This window comes from Strix uralensis, chromosome 5 (genome assembly GCF_047716275.1).
Source record: "Strix uralensis isolate ZFMK-TIS-50842 chromosome 5, bStrUra1, whole genome shotgun sequence".
Lineage (NCBI taxonomy): Eukaryota > Metazoa > Chordata > Aves > Strigiformes > Strigidae > Strix > Strix uralensis.
In genome coordinates this window covers 37,525,200-37,549,374 of record NC_133976.1, presented here as the reverse complement: position 1 = coordinate 37,549,374, position 24,175 = coordinate 37,525,200, and the positions used below count along the sequence as shown (strand labels likewise).

The window sequence follows — 24,175 nt, the reverse complement described above, 5'->3', positions numbered from 1 at the left end:
CAGACAAGGAGATATTTGCAAGAAGAGCAGAACATAGGAAGAAACCGATCTTAACCCAGAACAATATAATACAATTAAATACAGAGATATATCTTTCCATTTACCTTCTGAAGTCATAAATTCTTAATGCAACAGTATGTACTTTAAAGTACATAGTGTATTAATGGGTATGATTTCTCTATCACTGAATTAGTTCATCTTGAACATGTATTCTGACAGAAGGGCTGCTAAAGATTCTCCTGTATTATATATTGCAGTGAATTAGAGATTTGTGATTTTTTAAATATTTATTTTAAACTCATCATAATTGGACTGTTGCATTGTAAGGAAAACCATCTACTTCTGCACTGAGTGTTTGCCTTACGTAACATCCAGATATACAGTGTTTTGAGTTACATGAGAAAAAAGGCTGGTACATCATAACACTACAGAGAACATGCACCTACTACCTGATTTACAAATGCTTAAGCTCTAGTTAAGGCACTTCAAAGGACCAATTCCATATCGGAATTTTGTATCACTTCTTAAATATGTATTTCTGTTGAAAATCCTCAAATTAAAAAGACAAACAAAAAACAACCGCATAATTTTACCTTAAGTTCTAAAAGCTTCCATTTTGGCTCCAAAATAAACCAAGAAATAAAAATAAAATCAGCTAAAGCAAGTGAAGAAACTATCTTTAAAAGCTGGCAACAAGTTTCATAAATGCTTCCTAAAAATAACTACAGCATCACCAGGGAGAAGCTAACATTAAAAAAGGAAGGAAAAAAAAAAGGAAGGAAAAAAAATAAGAAAGACTTGCTGGCTTGATTTAAAACAGTGGCTCCCTAGGAAAAAGTAACCATTAAGCTTTGGTTTTGGCATTACAACTGTCTTTTGCATAAGCAATGGGGGAAGGAGAGATTAGTTCTGAGCTGGAGGCTCAGCTCTGGTCAAGTAATTTTTCACACAATCATAGATACAATATACTGTTTATTTACTACACATTCACACACAAGAGTACAATAGACTGCAGTTAAATACATGGATTTCAACTGTTTAACAGTGAGAGTTGGGGCTACTCACAATTGGTAGAAGCACAAGTGACACTTCACCCCTTAGGAAAAATCACTTCTGATAAATGCAGTATTTAACTGGAAGATATTGTATAACATATTTAATATTTATGTCACCTTTTTAGTATTTAACATCTTCATGTTTGATCACAAAATGCATGTTTGGAAAAATATTTTAAATTTGAATGAATTGTAAGAATAAGCCTCTTCAATTTCCCCCAGCTCGCATTAAAGATGAGTGCTCTCTGGTTTCAAGCATTTGAAAGATGCTCCATTATCTGTTAAAGTGAAATAATTCCATGTTTTTCTATATTCACCAACTTTTTTACAGTTGTGTACAACAAAAAAGATTACACACAAAGTTGGCCACTGGAATATGAAAGCTCTTCTTTTAGAGTTTTATCACATCCTTTATTAAACTTCTGATTTGGAATATAAAGGAGAAAACCCTTAAAAGTGAGAAGCCTCTTTTACTAAGCCTCTGATCATTGTAATAGTCAAGGACACCTATCAAACTGATCTCTCTCAAATCTAGAAGAAAGACACAGAAGTTAAGTTGCTGATAATCAATGGCTATAATCACTATGACTACAATTATAGTTAGAACAATTCAGCTGTAGTGGTCTCAAATCAATGTGTGATATCACATATACTGCTGTAATACCTTAGCATCAATAAATAAAGGAAAACCTGACCACTATAAATGTAAGTAGTTTATACTTTTTTTGTTGTCCATCTAAATTCAGGCAGGATAATAACAACAACAATGTATTTTTAGCATGATAAACTCTAAATGAAGTCTTTATATATTTTCTTACAATGCTCAACATTCTTTTTAGTGCTTCTTCTATTGAGGACTGAAAGTCACCAAACATCATTAACTGCATTTCATTTCCTGATATCATGCTTTACAATACCTACGCTACGAAACAGTGACCAGTAACAATTCACAACCCAAATATTGCAAAACAAATTAAAATCCTTAAGCTAGGAGTTATAAAACATCAAAATTTGTTTATGTCACACTGGGGCGATTAAATTAAATAATGTCTTAAGATATATTGCTTACTTTCTGTTGTTCATGTTGTTATAATTATTTGATAGAGATGGAGAGATCTTTGGTAAAGTTGAAAAATTGGATGCACCTGGGGACCTTTAAAAATATGAAAATGATAAATTAGATAAAAATGCTGAGATATTAAAAACTGTGAAAGAAAGCTAACAAATGAACAATGCATATAAACAAGCATAGAAAAGAAATATTTTTTAAAAAGTGGGCAAAGCACTAAAAATACCCAGGACATGCAGCTCTCAGAATCCATCTTTTAAAACCTGAAATGTTTCACAATACTTTAAACTTTCATATCGTGTTGAAGGAATAGACCTATTAAAAACAAAAAGCAAACAAGCAAACAAAAAAAAACCACAGGCCACTGTGCTAAAAAATTTGTTTTCAGTTTATAGTATGACTATAAATATTTTGATGTTCTAAAACCTAGAATATAAAGTTTCTAACATGGAAATTTTATGAATTTTTCATTTAACCATAAATGGATGCTGAGACAAGATACAAAACCCATTAAGATACATACTTCAAGGCTAGTTTAATAGCAGCATGAAACCATTTCATTAAAATTGTCTTATTAATATTGTCAAAAAAACTCTAGAACATTACGCACAATACTAAATAACCTTTAAAAAAACCTTTTTTGCCAAAAGTAATAGCATTATCACTCATCCCCATTGTTTAAAATTATTTTAAAATATAAGAATACTGATCATTTTATTCACAAAGACCCGCTGAACATAACAGTTAAATACATTATACAACTATCTTGCAGTGTATTTTTCTTTTTCTGATCAAATCTTACAGATAATCATGGAAAAGACTCTGAATACTCAAAAGAATTTAAGCACCTTGATGTTTTTGTGGGCCCTATGCAACTGGTTTGCAAAAAGCTCCAGCTGTGATTGGAAAGCTTTGAAATATGTATCACAATATTAAGAGAATAAGTTCTGTATGCAAATTTTTTTTAAAGTACCTTTCAAGAGCTAAACTCTGCAAGGAGATAAACATTTTTACACAGGGAATTTTCCCGAGTATATTTTCACATTTATTTTCAACTTTTTATTAATAAACCTTTTCCAAAAGAAAAGATATATCACCACGTGAAGGAAGTGTTATTTAATTTTTAAAGTATGCTAACCAATATTCATAAAGCTTCCCGGTAGAGTTCCTTTATCAATCTAAAACCTATTCTTCAAACATTATCTTCAAATAAGTAAAATAGACTGTGTCCACAAGATATAGAATTGAAGTCAGTTTAACCCTACTTAAATTCAAGACAAAAGTCAAATTATGCACATTCATACATGTAATTATTTTAGAAACTATTTGAACTGGATAATTTTGAACTGAAATTGAACTTTCCAAAACAAATTTGAAACTTTTATATAATTTAAACCAAATTCAAATGCAATACAGTTTTTAATTTAAAAACTCAGTCAATAATTGTTGTCTAAAAAATTAAAAGAAGCCAGAATAAACTACATAAATAAAGGTCTGGTTTCCACCGAAAATTAAAAATAAGCTAATTTGTTTCTTAGAGAAGATGAGAATCAGTAGTTTTTACTCTTTGATAGCATTTGCTATCAAATACAAAGTGATAATAACAGGTAAGAGATTCCTACTGCTCTGAGGTGTACAGCCTTTCTGTTTGCTTATAGCTGCTTACATTGCTAAATCCTGTGTACAGAGAAGAACAGAATTCATTCACAGCTCTTACAGCTTTTGATACATTTCAACACTGGCAGGCAAACAAGTAGAAGATGACAAGTTGTAGCTGCCCCCTCCCTGGCAGTGTTCAAGGCCAGGTTAGATGGGCCTTTGAGCAACCTGCTCTAGTAGAAGGTGTCCCTGCCCATCGCAGGGGGTTGGAACTAGATGATCTTTAAAGGTCCCTTCCAATCCCAACCACTCTATGAAAACTTTGTAACATTGGCAGAAATCCCCCCATCATTTAAAACAAAAAAATAAGATAAAAACAAGGATAATAAAAAGCCCTGAAAAGACAGTATGTGCTAATGCTGAATATATTGCCATACTTTGGTTCTGAGTTTAAATTGTACAAAAAGAACGACCGAAGTATCTACTTGTAAAACAACTGCAATGACTTAGGAATCTCCTAAGACAAAATCAGTAACCAAATGTGCAGCAAAAACTCAATTATGGTTTAAATGCAAGGTTCTAAGACAAAGTATATATCCTTTTAGTAGTATACTAACTCAGTATGTATTAATGTTACTGTGGTGTTAAAACACCACAGAAAGATGTCCAAAGAATACAGTTACTTGCTTGACAAAAATAACTAATTTTAAACTCTGGTTGAAAAAAACCCAATAATCAGTAAAGGCCTTGTTTCTCACATGCAGGAAAAGAATAAGCCAAATTCTCAACACAGCTGGAAAAACATCAGGAACTATGCAACAGATAACTTTGAAAGGTAACTTTTTATGGTCTAACAAACAACACTCACAAAATTATTTATTATAGTTTAGCATTTTAACAGTCCAGAAAAAGACAGGTTAAAAACCAAACTTTACTGTAGTCCTATGCCAAAACAGACCATAACTCACATTAGACACTGACTTCCCTACACACTTCATTAACCCTATGGTTAAACTGCTCTATACTTTAATACCCATAGTGATCCACAGTAGAGACATAAATATGGACATTGGCAAAACCAGCTGCAACCAGAACAACTCTTTTCCTCCAATAATCTGTGGGCATCTGCTATAGATTGCCTGGATCAGGATAGAAAAAAAGCAGACAAGGCTTCTTTGGGCAACCGGTAGAATACTTAATATTCACAGGCCCTGGCCCTTATGGGGGACTTTAACCACTGTGATACCTGCTGGCGGGACAACACAATCCAGGAAGGTTCTGGAGTACACTGATGACAACTTCCCGACACAGGTGATTGAAGAGCCAACAAGGCTTGGCTGGATCCAGTGCTTGGCTGGATCCAGTACTTATAAACAAGGACGCACTAGCGGGGGATGTGAAGGTTGGGGGCTTGGCTGCAATGACCACAAGATGGTGAAATTCAGGATCCTGAGAGAGAGCACGGCAGAAAGCAGTAGCAGTAACACAACCCTGGACTTCTGGAGAGCAGACTTTAGCCTTTTCAGGGATCTGCTTGGAAGAGTCCCATGGGATACAGCCCTGGAGAGAAGAGGGGCCCAAGAGAGCTGGTTGATATTCAAGGACCATCTCCTCTAAGCTCAAGAATGGTCCATCCTGACAAGTAGAAAATCAATCAAAGGCAGTGGGAAACCTGCATGGATGAACAAGGAGCTCCTGATGCAACTCAGACACAAAAAGAAAGTGTTTGAGTGAAAGTAGGGGCAGATAACCCAGGAGGAACATAGAGATACTGTGCAATTAGTGCAGGGATGAGGTCAGGAAAGCCAAAGCCTACCTGGTGTTGAATCTGGCAAGTGATGTGAAGGACACCAAGAAAGATTGTACAAACAGCAGAAGGAAGACTAGGGAAAACATGGGCCACTGCTAAATGGGGCAGGGGCCCTGGTAACAAAGAACACAGAAAAGGCTGAGGTACTCAATGCCTTCTTTGTGTGAGCCTTTACCAGTACAAACATTTTTTTCATGAATCCCTCACCCCTGAAACCAAAATCTGGAGCAAGGCTGACTTTACCCTCAGTGGAAGACAATTAGGTTAGGGAGCACTTAAACACACTGGAGATAAAAAAGACCTTGGGGCCTGATGGGATGCAGCAGCAGCTGAGGGAGCTGGTTGATGTTATTGTGATGGCACTCTTGTTTATTTTTGTAAGGTCCTGGATACCAGGAGAGGTTCCTGAAGACTGCAAGAGAGCAAATGGTACTCATATCTTCAAGAGGGCAAAACAAAAGATCTGGGGAACTACAGGCTAGTCTGCCTCATCTCAATCCCACATAAGGTGATGGAGCAACTAATCCTGGAAACCACTTCAATGCATACAAAGGACAAGAAGGTGACAAGGACTAGACAGCATGGATTTATGAAATAGAAATGTTGCTTAACCACCCTGATAGCCTTCTATAATGAGATTACTAGCTTGGCAGATGAGGGGGGAGCAGCAATGGATGTTGTTTATCTCAACTTCAGTAAGCCTTTTTGACACTCTCTCATGTAAAATCCTCACAGACAAGCAGATGAAGCATGGGTTACATAAATGTACAGCAAAATGGATTGAAAACCAGCTGAATGGTTGTGCCCAGATGATTTTGACCAGCGGCACAAAGTCCAGTTGGAGGCCAGTCAGTAGTGGCATACTCAAGGGCTCAATACTAGGTCCTATACTCTCTTAACATCTTTACTGATGACCAGAACATCAGGACAGAGTGTAGCCTCAGTAAGATTAGAGATGACACAAATCTGGAAGGAGGGACTGATACACCAGATGTGTGTGCTGCCATTCAGAGGGACCTCAGCAGGCTGGAGAAATGGGTAGACAGGAAGCTCATGAAGTTCAGTCAAAGGAAATGCAAAGGCCTGCACCTGGGGAGGAATAACCCCAGGCACCAGTACACACTGGGGTGTTGGGGGGGGTGTGGGGGGCACAGGTGACCAGATGGAAAGCGGCTTGGCAGAGAAGCACGGGGGTCCTGCTGGACAAAGAGCTGAACATGAGCCAGCAGCGTGTCCTTGGGCCAATCACCGTGTGGGCTGCATTGGGAAAAGCACTGCCAGCAGCTCAAGGGAAGTGGATCCTTCCCCTCCACTCAGCATGGGCGAGACACCTCTGGAGTGCTGCGTTCACTGCTGGGCTGGCTCCCCAGTTCCAGAGAGACAGGGACACACAGGAGCAAGTCCAGTGAGAAGCCACAAAGGTGATCACGGGATTGCAGCATCTGACCTACGTGGAGAGACTGAGAGAGCTTGGACTGTTCAACCTGGAGAAGGCTCCAGAGTGATCTTACCAATGTGTATAAATACCCAATATGAGGAAATTAAAAAGATGGAGCAAGACCCTTCTCAGTGGTGACCGCTGAAAGGAGAAGAGACAATGGGTATAAATTAAACAAAATTTTATCTGAACATATGATGATGTTCACACGCACACAAAAGACGTGGTAAACTGACAATTTTTTTACAGTGAGGGTGGTCAAAAACGGAAACAGGTTGACCAGAGTGGCTGTGCAGTCTCCATCCCTGGAGATATTCAAAGTGCACCTGGACACAGTCCCAGGCAACCTGCTCCAGATGCCCCTGCTTTGAGTAGGGGGACAAGATGAGAATATCCCAAGAGGTTCTTCCATCCTCAAGGACTCTGGTTCAGTGAAGGGGTGGTTATAATCAGTCTAACATACAATTTAGTATTGTAAAGCAAACTTTAGTATGTTTAACCTACTTCAGTTTCGACTATTCTTTTCTTACAAAAACCAACTAATTCAGTCAATCGTACTTCTTGGGGGTGGTGGTGCATGAAAGGTTGGTATTTTAAGATTCAGTAATCAAAAAAAATTAAAATGTTCAGGGCATGCATTTGTTAAGAGTTTCTCAACCCTCCATTAACTGATACTAATGAACATGTTTGTTAAACTAACTTGAAAATGTCTGTTGTACATTACCAGTGTTTGATGTTTACCCACAGGGGATCAGACACATGGTTATCACAGTCTAACAAGTTATTACACAGCAGCAAATGGCAGTCCAGCCCTTGACTGGCAGACAAGCTCTGACAGCTTTTGCTTTTACAATTTAAGACATCAGAGTAAGTCCCCAGTTAGTTCTATTTTCCACAATTATCTTTCTTACATCAAAGTCAGTAGAAAGGCACACTTGTCTGCACATCAACTGCTTCAGGGAAAAATCCCAGATTTTAAATTTCTTTGTTAAAGAGAATACTTTTCATTTCAGTAGAGGAACACAGTTTTTCTTTTGAAGACTCATGGATATTGTTTCCTAAGAAACTTGGATACACAAGCATTAAATTCTTTCAAAATAGATAGCTAAGCATCTTTTATTCATTTTTTTTTCTTTTAAAAACATTATGGGATCCAGCAAAAGAATCAAGTAAAAGCCTTCAATGTTTTTCCAAGACAAAAAGGCATACAGTTTTGAACCATAAAAAAAAAATCATGAAAAAACTTCCCATGTGACAAATTATGTAAGAAAACATTCATTATTACAAGGAGGAAAAACTATGAATGAGTACAGTCTCAAAGTTCTGTATGGTAAAAAAAAAAAAAAACCAAAATCAATGTATTGCCTTTTACATGCAAAAATTATTAAAATTAACAGCAGACCATCTGAAATTATGCAAAGTAGTCAGCTATTTGATTAGGTTGATTTATTCCACAGTGAAGTCTAAAAAAAAAAAAAGGATCACAATTAAATCTGTTACTTTTATTATACACACAGATATATATTGATAGTGTAGTTAAAAATCATTAGTTTTTTACCATTAAGAAGATTTTTGAAGAATATGATGGATCAATAGATTTAATACTTGTTGATTAAGTCTCCTAATAAAACAGCAAACAATACTTTTCTAAAATTAGCAGGAAATAAGTTTCTAGTTAATAGGTTCTTTGTATGTTTCTGTAACTTGCTTTTATAATTGCCTGTAAACAGGTAAGAACTTCTTAACAGAACACTAATAGAAACCTTGTCCTGGCTATTCATTTGGTAATTCATGGAACTTCAAAACTTAACCTCCTTCCTTCTCCTTGTCTCAAGTTTTATAATCACAGATTGGATGAAAGGTTTTAATTGTTGTATAGTTTTTCCTGAACTCAAGTAATTTGATTTTGTAGTACATTGCTTAAATTACTTGAACTACAACCTTAGATTTTTTTATATCTTAGATTAAAATGATAATAAACAATTCAAATAGGGTTGACTGGTTGGTTGTTTTTCTGCCTGTGGCATAAACTCCCACAGAAGGATATAGATACGAAAAAAAAAAATTGTCTGCACACAGATCACAATTCTTTATTCAAGGACTGGGATCAGCAGCAACTAAGGTACCAAAGCAACGGGGGATCTCCATGTTTGGATGAGTTTGTCATGTGTATGATGTTGAGGAGACAGTTATTCACAGAAAAGTTAGTATAACAACATTTTCTCAGAACTGCCCATTAATGCTGAGTAATACCTATTTAGGGAGCAGATGACAGTAAAGACATTCCAGGAGAAGTCACTATGAGCTCCCTAGAAAAAGTTTCACAGAAGCCAATCTTCCCGATCAACAAACATCCCAGTAGCTAATATAAACAGCTGATATAAACAGAACCTCTCGGAGAGCCAAATATACAGCTATTCCTAAGCCTGACTGACCCTGTGAACGTTTTAAGAATGTACAGCACATTCAGATACTTCCAGACAAAAAAAACCCAAAACCAACCCACAAACATTTTAAGCAGCATTAAAATATGAGACAAGAGCAGATATCATTAAACTTTAGTGGGGTTTTTACAGCTGATGTTGCAATGACTTCCAAAATTAAATAAATTCAGATGTTAGAAGAACAGTACACATAAGAGAAACCCAAACACTGACAAGCTTGGACATAGATCTGAAATTCTAAGTTGCACAGCACGGTCTCTGCTCTTATATAAAAGGATCTTAAAATAATTTCTTCCAAGTTTCTTCAGAAGAAGAGACAATTATGATGATAATCAATCTTTTCACTTGTACTGAGTCATTATACTTTTAAGAGAAACAGAATTATCGTTTTCAAAAGTGTTCCTTCCTATACTGAGCTGAGGTCCCAATTTGTCCACTTTCAAAGTAAATATGTTCTTTTCTTGCTGTAGAGAAAGATGTTCACACCTTTAACATGTTTCTCATAAAAAACTGCCAACGTTCATCACCTGCAGTAGGAAGAAAGAAAAATTGCCAAAAGAAGCAATCAATACAATGATTGCTGTTATGCTTCTGCTAACAAGAAAGAGGCAGAGAAAATGTGCAGGACATCTTACTATCTCTCATTTTCATCTGTCACAACATAGGTTGTGCTGCCATTCAGAGGGACCTCAGCAGGCTGGAGAAATGGGTAGACAGGAAGCTCATGAAGTTCAGTCAAAGGAAATGCAAAGGCCTGCACCTGGGGAGGAATAACCCCAGGCACCAGTACACACTGGGGTGTTGGGGGGGTGTGGGGGGCACGGGTGACCAGATGGAAAGCAGCTTGGCAGAGAAGCACGGGGGTCCTGCTGGACAAAGAGCTGAACATGAGCCAGCAGCGTGTCCTTGGGCCAATCACCGTGTGGGCTGCATTGGGAAAAGCACTGCCAGCAGCTCAAGGGAAGTGGATCCTTCCCCTCCACTCAGCATGGGCGAGACACCTCTGGAGTGCTGCGTTCACTGCTGGGCTGGCTCCCCAGTTCCAGAGAGACAGGGACACACAGGAGCAAGTCCAGTGAGAAGCCACAAAGGTGATCACGGGATTGCAGCATCTGACCTACGTGGAGAGACTGAGAGAGCTTGGACTGTTCAACCTGGAGAAAAGAAGGCTCCAGAGTGATCTTACCAATTTATATAAATACGCAATATGAGGAAATTAAAAAGATGGAACAAGACCCTTCTCAGTGGTGCCCACTGAAAGGAGAAGAGGCAATGGGCACAAACTGAAGCACAGGCAATTCTGTTTAAATATAAGAAATTTTGTTTTACAGTGAGGGTTATCAAACAGTGGACTAGGTTTTCCAGGAAGGCTTGTGGTGGAGCCTCCATCCTTGGAGATGCTCAAAACCTGACTGGACACAGTCCCAGGCAACCTGCTCTAGGTGACCCTTCTTTGAGCAGATGGGTTGGACCAGACAATCTCCAGAGGTGCCCTCCAACCTCAACTACTTTGTGATTAGCTTAGGTGATGTTCTGAAATGATCCTGCCCTTTTCAAGCATTATAAATCTCTCATACTTTCCAATATTTTGCATTTAGACCTTTCTAAATAGGGCACTGTATTCCCTGGCATCAGAATTTAGGTTTACAATTTGTACTCTTCCAAAACAAGCACTACAAAGTGGTAGTCTCAGCAGGACTGGTGTGAGACCAGTGTGCAACCAGTGACAGGACTGTAGAAAGCTATCTGGATGTATATTATTTGTGGTGACAAGCTAATACTCCTAATGCAGCTCACACAGAAGGCTCAAAAGCAAGTGTTTAATATTTCTACCCCTTTAAACATTTATTAGATTTTTCATAAATTTTTAAACAGGTGTAAAAACCTGACCCCATTACTGTTTGTTGATAGTTTCTATTTGAATCCACTAAATTTCGCAAACCTTCCACTACTACAATGCATTTGAATACCAACTTTCAATCAATCTTTCTGACAGCTGCCAAACTTCAAAAACATACCCCAGCTTCACAGCAAAACCATTCATCCTCCTTTGCTGGTTTACTTATAGCCTCCTCTTGACACCGGTATTCTCAATTACCATTTTACTTGTCCCCAGATCAAACGTTTTCCAGGAGATATTCTTTAATTTACATATTGCTCCTGAATGTCTTCCATGAAGTGGAATAGAAATTTGGCAGAAGAAAAGCAGTTACCATCACCAAGAATATCTTTCCACCAAAACTTCCAAGAGAAACTGTGACACTGAGTTATCTAAATTCTTTTAACCTTCAAAATCTACAACTAAAATTTGACTGAAAATTTACATTTCTACCAGATGCTTTTTGAGGTCAGATATTAAACTTCAAGTATTTTGCATCCCATTCTTTCTGCTGCTCTACATTCTCAATTCTTTGTGTAATAACATCTTGCTAAGCAAGATTATACTGTGCATACTAAGCTTAAATTGAACTCAAGCTTCATTAAGCAACTTAATAGAAGCTAGTGCTCCTAGTAAAAGTGCTTGACATAAACCACCAAAGATAAAGAATCTCTGTCCTTCAAATTATAAGGAATGATATTATAAAAATGTTTTAAAACAACAGTGAAACTCAGTTACATGAATGCAGAATATCAAAAGGAATTTAAAAGAACTTTTTATTAAAGATATGCTCAAGAACCAGCCAACAAAGGGAAAAAACAGTTAACTTTATAAGGCTGAGATTGTATTAGTTTACTAGTAACTAATTCCAACTGTTCTTCAAAACCAACAGAACATGATTCAGATTCTGGAAACAATATTAAAAATGTTTATCCATCTAAATGAGAAAAACCACACTCAAGTTTTTCTACTCACTTGCCATTATCAAAGTGCTGCTGATAATGGCAGCAGGAAGAACAGAAAAGAAAAAGACCATTGTACTCTGTTAACTGATGACAGCCCAACAAAGAACAAAGGCAACATGCTGGTAATGTAGACTGCAATTTAAATAACGTTTATGTGCAAATATTGTGCTCTGGAGATAAAAGGACAAGGTATTCATGAAAACATTTACATAAGAAAAATACTGATAAAATACATGTATCTATGTTCACCTGACAGATACGCTATGCTTTGAAACAGAACTCTAAATAAAATAAGCTAAGTTTTACAGTTTTCTACGATGGATTTTTTTTTTTCCCCTATTTTTAAGCAGGATAACGTATATCACTGGCTGAAATCAACAAAATTAAGCAATGTATATGCTGGAATCCACCATTATTATGTCAAGTTCTACAACGTGCAGCACTTACAAGAAACACAATATTTGGCATATTTTCAGCTAAAACATCTGAAGGCTTATTTTCAAAATGAAACACCACTTTTAAAAACATTTTTTTTTAAAGCAAAATAACATGTGAAAATAGTTAAGCTATGGTGAATAACATGACTTAAATTCGTAACTTACTTAGGAGTTGAAGGACCTCTTGGCCATGTTCCATCCTCATTCTTCTGTTCTATCACCAGTACCTACCACAAAAAGTGCAATAAGAAAACTGAAATAAAAATATCAGTAGATTGCTTTCTGTTCCAAACTTTTTAATGGATTTGCTGACATGTGATTGAGATGGAAAAGACTGACATTTAAGCTACTATTCCCTGAGGTTCAAGAATATTCCATTCAATTACACTGCACCTTCCTCTTGCTCTATTCACTTTTTTCTCCCCACATCTTAATTTATGCAACTTTGGGCAAGCGACTTAATACTTCAATACCTCAGCAATCCATGGATAAAATGGCAAGACCTTACCTCTCAAAGAGGTCAGAAGATGACCTGCAATGTCTAAATAGCATCTATGAATCTACAGAAATCACATCTATACAACAGCCCTGTTAAGGAAGGGATATTCCTGAAGGAATTTTGCTTCACACACAACACAAATCGGTAGGAAAAAAAGAACCCAAAGCGATCTATTTTCTGCCTTGATAGCCTTAAAATCATACCTGTCTGGTTACTCCCGTATTTTTTGCAAAAGCATTAATCTAGTAATAATTTTCCAATGGGACAGTTGGCTAATGAAAATAATTTCATTCACGTTGTTATTGGTACAAAAGGGAGTACAGAACACTCAGTCCTAAACACAGGCATCAAGTGCCATTTGAAACGCCTTTGGGTATTTGAGATATCTGCCCTATGCTGGCAGATATGACATAGGACCTACAAAAAGCTCATGCCTTTCTTGATTGACAGCTGGGATAGTCAGATCATTTGAAATGGGAACTAGACTCCAATATTTAAACTGAATCTAACTCTTTAATTTCCAATGCAACTAATTTTGCATAACTGTACATACACACTGATGTTTCAGGACACTGATTAACTGCCATATTATGCTTCTAAGTGTCTACACAGTGACATACATTCACATACGTACTTACGCTCAAAACCTTATAAGCAAGTCATGCTGCCAGACATGACACTGAAAACTAGCTTTCTATCATGACCAGCTTTCTATCTGGAAAAGAGTAGTCTGCTACCTTTGGGTCATGAATGTTGTAAGACAAATTCCGCCATATTTCCTTCCATTGGCTTTCATTTTTTACTAAATAAAAGGAAGATTTAGACTTAAAAGTTCAATGGAACCCCTAAAGGCTCACTTCAGAAACCAGCTGATAAATTCAAAACATTAATTTACTCTATCACATACATAGTTTAGAATTACACAATAAAAAATAACTATTAAGTTAGATAGACTGTAATAGTCAGAATAACTATTATTAGATTAGGAGGCTCAACAAGAAAAATAACAACCTTGTGTGTCAGCAAGTGCAACTGACCAAACACACGTGGTCTACCATGACATTTAGCATTTTCAGAAACCATGGTTAAACTCAGTTTTGAACAATATTTGTTTTGGTGAAAGTACAGATGTCACCTAGAGATGTTTCTATGGCTATATTAGACCATGCTTGCTTCACAGTTAATGTTTCACTGGGATAGAGGCAATTTGCAAGTTACATCTTTGACGCAAATCTTTTATGGGAGATGTGGGCTCTTCCAGCAGGACCTCTGCATTGTTAAAATTACCTGTGTGAGGGTTTAAGTGCGTGCAGTATGAAGCTAAAGGGCACAATAGTTTAAGCTGTTATTTTGGTGCATTGATTACTTACCTTCCATGTCATAAAAGAAAACTGAAGTACAGCATAAATACTGCTGGTAAGTAGGTTAGAGTCAAGTATTTCAAGGCAAAAGGAAATACTTTAATATAGTCTTGCCTACAATTACTGCCATCAAATTTCATCCATTCATATTTGTAGCACTACAGCATGAACTAACAGCTGTTGAAAAAACATCCAACTCTATTTGAAGACTAAAGAATCAATGTAATAATCTGAAAAGTTATTCTAGTGATGAAATTGTTCAATCAGTTCACATTTATATTTGTGTAGCTCTAACATCCAAAATCTGTTCTTTATATTCATCTGTAAAGGTAAAAAAATCATCTTGTAAGAAATCCTCCCATAAAGAGATTTTAAAGTGATGATATAGTCTCACGCTAAAGCAGGTTTTCAAGCTCTTTTCTCTATAGTTCTTATCTGAAATATTTTCTTTTTAATTTCTTTCTGAAATCTGGACAGTGAAATTTGAGTAGAAGACATTATTCTTATATAGTACCTAAAAAGTTCTTCAAATTTTGGGTTTGATTACAGGAATATATCCCAGATCCCAGGAATATTTTTTTATTTCAGGTTTTATCAAATTCAAGTCAGCAATGTTATGTTCATTCACTTTTAATTCACTAGGAAAGTTACACTCATCTCTAATCCTGAAAATACACTTAAAGACTACTTCTATCTTCATGAATTTGTTTATAAAATCCTCTATCCCTAACACAATGTAGGAGGCAATTTTCATTTCAAAAGAAGGAAAATTCATTTGGTACAGCTACATTTTCACAAGAAAAAAAAGTATAAAAAAAAAATATTACACTGTACCTGTCCCTGGTATAAACCAGCATCCTGTATGGTACTGTCTGGTTTATTCAAAGGTTCAAAAGTATTACTCATGTATTTGTTCCACAATCTGGTCTCTTTTTCACCTGGAATATTGAAGATTTTTCTTATCTCTTTTTCAATTGTATCTGTTTTGAAATGGAGAAAACACAAGTTTAGCATTTCACTACACAAACTGGATAAAGCTGAATAAAGCATGAGAATCACCTAGTCTTTTCTTATATTCAAAATACAAACAAAACTGTAGAAACAGACATGCAACTACATCACGTTGTAGGACAAGCAGCAAGTTGCTAGTCTGCTTGTCCTGAAAATGGAAACAGCTAGAGGACTATTTTATTCCCTCTTGAATCTCTTAGCAAAGCAGACCAAATAAAGATAAGCTGATAAATAACAGATGACAGGAGGTACCAAGGTACCCATCTACTAATTTCTCAGAGTGTAGTAACACAGGAGTGTGGGTGGGGAGGGAATGATTAGAGGCAAGATTTGCAGCAAAATCAGGTGCAGGGAGTGCAAGTCATTCTGTTCCTCTCCCTAAATGAAATCCTTTTTGATTTTCACTCTTCTACTACCCATATCCCAGTGCAATTAGCACTAACCACAATATATATGCATAAAGTTTAATTTACACGCTCACAGAAATTTAAGAGTACTCTGTAAAACTGAAGCACATAAATTTATTTTAAAGTGATGATGCAAGATTTTATGTTCCTGAAAGATTTAACATAAAAAGGGCTACCTGCTACGTTATTTTAAGGTAGTGTAACTATTGTCTACAACTGAAATTTAAGAAGTTCATCCTTAACTCCATCCTCCTTATGCAAAAGTTTATTAACAAGTTCTTTAATTTGAATTAATATGTACAGTGCTATACCATAGCAACCTCATGTAAATGTTTTTTTTAACTGGTACACTCATAAAGCCCTGTGGTAGCCAAGTCTCATAACAGCTAACACAGAAAACAAAACCAAGAAACATACAGTTTATACCTGATGATCACTGAAAACACAATTATAAAAATGGGCACTGTAAGCTCTGAGAGACATTTCCCTGAAGTCTCAGGACAAAACACCAGTGGTTCAGCTCCTCTAGCATTCCCCTTATTCCCTTTCAATTAATATGATTATTTTCTCTTCCACTAAGTTAAATATGAAAAGTCAAAATGAGACCTGGAGCTTAAAAGTATCTTGGCTTGTCAAATGCATGACAACTGGCCAATATAATATTTGTAGATGTTGTAGGCAAATGAATAAAATTTCATTCTATACTAGTTAACATGCATTTTAGTATGAAAGCAAGTGCTAGACTGGATCATCTGTTTCTGTAATAGAGATAAGTAGGCAAGGTAGGTGCTATGAACAAGGCAACAGGCTGTTACTTGATTTGTTGACTTTTTTAAAAACATCATGTACTGTCTGAACCAATTCTTAACCAGTGTTTTCAAATAACTATATTTGAATGTATGAGTAAATCTAACCAGCAAGAATCTTCCAAAACCAAAAATAATCCAGATTTATCAATGACTTTCACTGAAAGAATTTATAGACTTTTTCATTATCTTAATAACATGACAATCAATTATTTGAGCATTGCAGCTCATATTCTTTGCAAGTACTAAATTAACATTTATTATGTTAATTTTAACACTCCAGCTTCACTAACAGAACTGTTATGAGACAGGAAGCATCAATCCTATCAGATGACTAAACATGTCCAAGACTCTGGGAAGAGCATGTTCCACTTGACTATTATGCTAATTTTGAGACTGTGAAACTAAGGTTCTTTTACATACTTCCATGAATGTAACCAATGCACACTTTATAACTCTTCGCCCCAGCTCCCCAGCAAGTATCACTGAAGTGCTGGCTTATGCTCTGAAGTGTTCCAGCATAAATGAAAACATTACACTCAAATAGGTGTGGTCTGATGCATATGGTGTACAGGGCTCTCCTCTAGCAGTGTTATACACATCCCATGTATGAGATAATTAGTACTAGGACGATGTACAAAAGAGACAGGAAAAACTGTCCTTTAAAGATGCCTCTCACTCCATCAGCTGTATAGAATCAAAGAATGGTTCGGGTTGGAAGGAACCTGAAAGATCATCTAGTTCCAACTGCCCTGACATGGGCAGGGACACCTTTCACTAGACCAGTTGCTCAAAGCCCTGTCCAACCTGGCCTTGAACACTTCCAGGGAGGAGGCATCCACAACTGCTCTGCACAACCTGTTCCAGTGTCTCACCACCTTCACAGTAAAGAATTTCTTCCTTATATCTGATCTAAATTTACCCTCTTTCAGTTTAGAACCATTAGCCCTCATCCTACCACTACACTCCCTGATAAAGAGTCCCTCCCCATCTTTCCTGTAGGCCCCCTTTAAGTACTGGAAGGCTGCTGTAAGGTCTCCCTGGAGCCTTCTCTTCTCTGGGCTGAATAACCCCAACTCTCTCAGCCTGTCCTCGTAAGGGAGGTGCTCCAGCCCCCTGATCATCTTCATGCCATCCTCTGGACTCGTTGGAGCAGGTCCATGTCTTTCTTATGTTGGTGGCCCCAGAGCTGGAAACAGTACTCCAGGTGGGGTCTCACAAGAGCAGAGGGGCGGAATCACCTCCTTCGACCTGCTGGCCACACTTTTTTTGATGCAGCCCAGGATACAGTTGGCTTTCTGGGCTGCAAACACACATTGCTGGCTCGTAGTCAGTTTTTCATCCAGTAATACCCCCAAGTCCTTCTCCGCAGGGCTGCTCTCAATCCAGTCATGGCCACAATCTGAGATAGTTCAATTTAAGAGTTAAAGGTTATGGATCCTATATAGGATATATTAAAAATCAGATAGCTCCTCCAAAAAAACAGCTGCATGATTTAAGTACTATTTTGCAAGACTGTGTGGAAGATTCTTGATGAGATGCTGGAGAAGTTCAGTGGATCCTAATACAAAGGCTAGTGCTATCACAAATACTGGCTAAAGAAAACTGTAGGAAAATGATAATCTGTATTATGAAACAGTAATCCCAGTTTCCTAAAGAAGGGAAAGGCTAGTCACAGATCCCAGAATAAGTTGTCCTCAAGGGTGGCAATTCTTGTATTCTGCAGAAAATTAAAGGGAAAGATGAATCACAGACATTTGCCAAGATAATTTACTAGCAAAAATCCAAAAGCCCATGAGATGCAGAGCCACTGGTGTAATCTACAAAGTTTATCAGCTCAGTTTTGGAATTGTTTATGGCATTGCAGACACAACCTTATTTGTTTATAATAGAAGCTACAGACAATCTTTCTGTCATTTTGTTGTTTGTAAAACTGTTGAATAATGGTAGAAAAGGCCTACACATTAGCTGATGACTTAGTTTTATCATACTTCCATATGATGACGACGCCAGAATGGATCATTAACTCATATTCATTCAGAAGCCCTGATGCTCTCTAGGATCAGCAACAACTAGACTGAAACGCTGCCTGAACTACATCTATTGTCTGGCTCATTTTCTTTTTAGAATTAAAAAACCACCCCCACCTCCCCAAAAAGAGTTAGTCATCAATCAGTCTCAAAGTGAATATGCACTGCCTCCAAGGCGAGAGTCCTCAGTTGTAGGAGATTCCCAAGAAGGTCCAAAGAACACATTAGATGTGTCCAGTACCACCCCAAGAAAATGACTGTCATGATTAGGTCTGCCCTTTATAATTATTTTTTCCTATCTTGTACTAACTTGTTGACATACAGATGAGTTTAGTTTCTATTTGAGTGGAGAAGCAAAGGTATTCCAGGAATAACACACACTTGAAGAGTGTAGTGTTCACTAGTAGGTCAATATTATGCTGTGCTTAGAGTATTTAAAGTGCTTCAAAACTTTTTCTGTTTATGTGAATTAAGGAAGGTCTTGTACTGATCTTTTGAGGGCAGTAAATAATATAATCAATGATGGCGGGTAGAAAAATTAAAACTTCTTGAAAAGATCATAGTACCTTATGTCCACTCACTTCAGTGGGGCTGATACTGACTCTCTTGTACAAGTCTTCTGCAACCATAATGAAAATGCATCCCTCACTGGCATATACAAGGAAGGGTGAAAAATAATCAAGACTGAAAGATTCTTCTTGCATATTGTTTATTGATATAATGAGCATCTCTGCTATATATTTGATGAATTCCAGAACTCCCTTAAACATACTTAAGGTAAGGACAGGGGAGAAAACATCACCATCTTATTAATGGATGATAAGAGAAAAACCTCAGGAATCAGTTATTTTTTCACTCCTATAAGTGGTTTTAATTTTTTCTAGCTTTTCTTCTAAAAGACAAACTCTTCTGGATGTCCTGGCTAGGATGGCCCTGCTTGGTGCTCTGCATAAGAAGCTTCAGCTTCAGAAAAGGTATGTTCTTAAGTCTTCCAAGAGCATGTCATCCACATATCAGGAACGCAAATTAGACCAGTGTCTGGAAAAGGGCTGCCAATGAGCCTGACTTTCTCATTACCCTTTATGACAATTTTCTTGTAATTTTAATTCTCTCTCTGCTAAGAAAAAGGGAATACACCTTCAAAATGCCCTGCTTCTGATTAGAGAAAGAAAATATCAGAAATTCATCCATTACTTATAATTCCAATGATACAGTTAAATTCAGTATAGCTGCAAAATACCTTGTATTTGGTCCTTGGGGAAGGATAATGTTAAATTGTTTTTTCTAAATTTCTGGGTTTGCTGAGAGAATAACGAAGTACATCTTCTCAAGTTAAACCAGATCACAAAAAGGCCAATTAACATATAACACTGAAGCCTTGTTTCAAGGGCAAATTTCATAATTTATAAGTTTTTATTCTAATACAAGCAGAAGATTACTTGTTTAACTTAAAGATTAAAATTTAACAAAGTAGAATTATTCTGTTTTTAAAGCAAGCAATCTGCAAAGAATTAAAGGGTAGCAAGTCTAAGTCATTACCCATAATGCAAAGAGAAGCAAAACCTGAAAAAACTACATCGTTGTCAAAGAACGTAAACAAAGAGTAATGGCTGGGCATAAGTGCCAAGGACATAAAGTACAATTCTAACTGCACAAATACAGCTGACTGAAAGACTTATCTCATATACACATGCAAAAGACACCAAAACCTGAGTTTATATGATTAGCAATATATTTACATGTATTCTGATTGTTATTTTCAGAGACAAATATGTTATTGAAATATAGTAAAATAACTACAAATAAAGGTAAGTTACTGTACTGGAGTTAGCTACTGTAAAAGGTTGTGCTTGGCCTGCCACTTCACAACCCAAAGAATATTGCCTTTGTAGGTCACCTTTAGCCGTTAATTTATAAGTTTAATTCATTCTTGTGTTCTGTAACATACCCTTCTCTTTATATATATGACCAAATAGTGTTTCCTTAGTAAAAAGGAAACACATGAAAAAAAATGTATTTCTTACACACCAAAAGGCAGGAGAAAGTACCATGGAATCCAATACAGATAATGAAAAACATCACACTGTTCGCTTCCTGAAAAGCACAAACCTCTAGAGTTAACACAGATGCCTAGATAATAAAACAGTTCTTTTTTAAAAATTGTATTAAAATTCCTAAATATTACAAATAACTTTATTAAATATTAATTTGACCCAAACAAGACTAGTCCCATACTTTTTAATGGTTACAATACCATCTATCATTTTACCTAGAGACTCATTTACTCAGAACTTGCTGCCAAGTACTATTTAAACAAGTAACAATCATATATTTTTAAAAACAGTTTTGCATACCTATTGTATCAGCTTTACTAAATCTTCGTGTGACAACACTGTTCATATTTCCATTTTCACAAAGCTTTAATTCAGTTAGATATACTTCTACTTTGCAGTGCTTTACAAACATACCCTGTTCAACGACCTGAAAAACAGATTAGGATCAGGTATCAGTCCAAATATGTTTTCATATACACACTTCAAAATATTTTTGAAAACTCTTCAAGAAACTCAAGTTCAGGGAATGTAAGAACTTAATAAATGCCAAAAATTAGAACTAAAATTCTCCTATAACTTTTTAGAAATACAGTAAACTAGTAAGTAATTTTTTTCCTTGATGATGATGTCTTACCTGTGTATAACACCACCATCATGACTTTCAAAGTGTTAAGTACAGTGGAAATCACAAATATGCATATTTAACTAAAAGATATGATTCTCAATCAAAAGATAAAACACCAAAAGTTACTGTTATTTCAAAAGTATTCTCCTTCCTCAAAACATGAGGTTTTCACAGTTAAAGAACACTTATCAAAACCAGAAAACACACTAATAAAATTTGGATATCACATTTTTAAACAAAACCTACAAATCTTCCACTTATATGCTGATAATGAATACATTCATTTGAAATTTCACCTACTCAGTTCAGTTGTTTATTATATGTTCATTTTTGTAACACCTATTGCAAAATAGTTAAGTATACAGGATTTTTTTTTATAAAAGTAAAATGTAGAAAAGAAATATTCAGGGTCACCTCTTAAATGTTTTTCCCTTTGATCTTCCAAACTGTAACTGCAGTACTTAGTCATGTAGACTGTTCCAAAAATAACCATCGGCCTGATACACGATACATCTGACAAATACGGTAAAAAAAAAAGCCACCAGCTAATTGCTAGGAGAGATCTGCTATCTGCTGTACAAATATAACTTGTATGATTGTGCCATAGGAAAAAAAATAAATTAGTGAATGATTTTATTGCTGTTCAGTAGTTTGCCTTAATGACTGCCAACCATGACATTTAAATAGAAATGCATCTTAATTTGAGCAGCTTAGAAGGGTTTTCAGCTCCTAGAGTAACAACAAAATAGTTGCAGTAAACAAAACTGTGCAGTACGGCTAAGACACTTCTGAGAATAAAACTGACACTGTAGTGGTAGTATTACCACATCCTATTACTTGAAGTCATAATGTTATCTGACATGGATCAAGTACAACATTGCATCAATTTAAAATCTGGATCCACATTTCAAAAAAAGTTTATGTGACAAAGGGGATGAAAGAAAAGTATCATCCCACCTTTATGAAAAAACATTAAAGCAGACAGGAGAAAGAATCATGAACAAATGAAAAAAGCATCAGAAAGAAAAATTCTTAACTGGAATACCATCTCAGAGGAGAACTACTGCTCATACTGGCAGAAAATAATGAAGCTATGCCAGTTTACCTGGCTGCTCATTACACTCCATGTACTTTTCCAGTTAGTTCCTTCTAAGTAGAAGGCAAGTTACCCTTAATTCCCCTTCTCTCTCTTTCCATTTTCCCCCCCAAAGTGAAAACATTACAGAACTTTTACTTTACCATGATGATGGAAGAGCATTCAGTTTGCTGAACTCCATCTTCAGGAAAAACAGTAACAAGTTGATAACAGATATATCTTTAAAGAAGGAAAGCCATTTTAATGGATTTCAGCTCTTACAGAACTAGAGAAAAAGAAAGAGACATTCCAGGGATGTCTCTTTAAAAAAAGATCTCTTTTATTGTACTAAAGAGAATGTTAAAAAAACCCCAACAAACTACTACTATTGCTGACTAAATGAATCTTGAAGACACGGAATTTCTTCTATAGCTAAATCTGGCATTTGTTTGAAAGGAATGCACTTCAAGTAAGTGGTCAGCATGCATGTACTTAGACCATCCTCATGTCATAGAAGGAAAAAAAAGTTGTATTACACCAGCAGTCACATCAAACTAAATTCCAATCATAATATTCTGTCAGCAGTTTTTCAGGAATTAAAATAAAGATCTGAAAGAATATACCCTAATGGTCAATTTTGAAATGGCAAACATACCAAAATGTATTTTAAAATTTAAGTAATTCAGTCCAGCAAGGATGCAACTGTAATCATTAACCTGAAAATGGTAAGAAATAATACAAACAAAAAAGACTGTATGATCAATAAACCAATACAATGCCATATCACTTCAATAATAACGATGGTATGTGCTGAAGCAAACAAAAATTAAGATCTTTGATGTTAATTTTTCAGTATCTCATACAGACGGAGGGCCATCGTATCCACCATACCATGGACTACTACTTGTGTTGAGGTAAGCTTTTTGCTTCAAGAAAAAACTCCCTTAGCAAGCTGCTGAACACAGAAGACTATGCTTATCATTAATTACCAACTACTCTGCCAATGTTAACATTATTAGAGCTAGGCTTTTCACTCATATAGTCAATACAGTTTTAGGATTTTATATATAATTACAAAATCATTTGCATTAATAGACTTACAAGCTTCTAAAGCAAGTTCTTCTCGAAATATTAGAGGGCTTACTTCCAGGAAAAAAAAGCATTACATCCTTTGCATCCTTGTTTCTCAGTACTAAAAGCTTAAGCCTCTAAAATCTGAATAAAAATTAGGTATCTATAAGCAACTAAAGCAGAAGTTGTCTATATGATTATCATAGGACAGGACTTACAGTCTTCTAATAAATTCCTGTGCAACTCCTGCATATTTGCAGGACTATATCTGAATCATATTCATCCCAGTAGGCAATTTAAGAGTACCTTGCGTGCTATTGGCTCTTGACCTTCCATCAGTGTATACCAGCTAACTAGCCTATTCCAGCCTTCAGTTGGCAAAAGGATGTAGTCCAGCTCATCAATGAGATGTTCCTTGAGAGACTGAGAATCACCATCTGTAAGAGAAAGATATTTTTACTTGAATACTGTAATTCTGTTACTTGAGTTTTTAATGTAACATTTTTCATATAAATAGCAAACAAAATATTTTCTGAGTCA

The 24,175-nt window shown here is 36.2% G+C and overlaps 1 protein-coding gene across 17 annotated transcripts in view; it reads right to left on the bottom strand.

The window, feature by feature from the left end:
• USP15 (ubiquitin specific peptidase 15) overlaps positions 1 to 24,175 on the bottom strand; it is a 72,788-nt gene that overhangs the window by 28,009 nt on the left and 20,604 nt on the right. For 2 of the 17 annotated variants that reach the window (XM_074870452.1, XM_074870448.1), the window contains exons 3-7: positions 23,942 to 24,072; positions 21,165 to 21,291; positions 15,391 to 15,536; positions 12,862 to 12,923; positions 2,125 to 2,208 (exon numbers count right to left, since the gene is read on the bottom strand). In XM_074870452.1, the coding sequence (XP_074726553.1) occupies positions 2,125 to 2,208; positions 12,862 to 12,923; positions 15,391 to 15,536; positions 21,165 to 21,291; positions 23,942 to 24,072 (550 nt within the window). The other 15 variants (XR_012629200.1, XR_012629201.1, XM_074870449.1 and 12 more) reach the window with 15 other exon arrangements.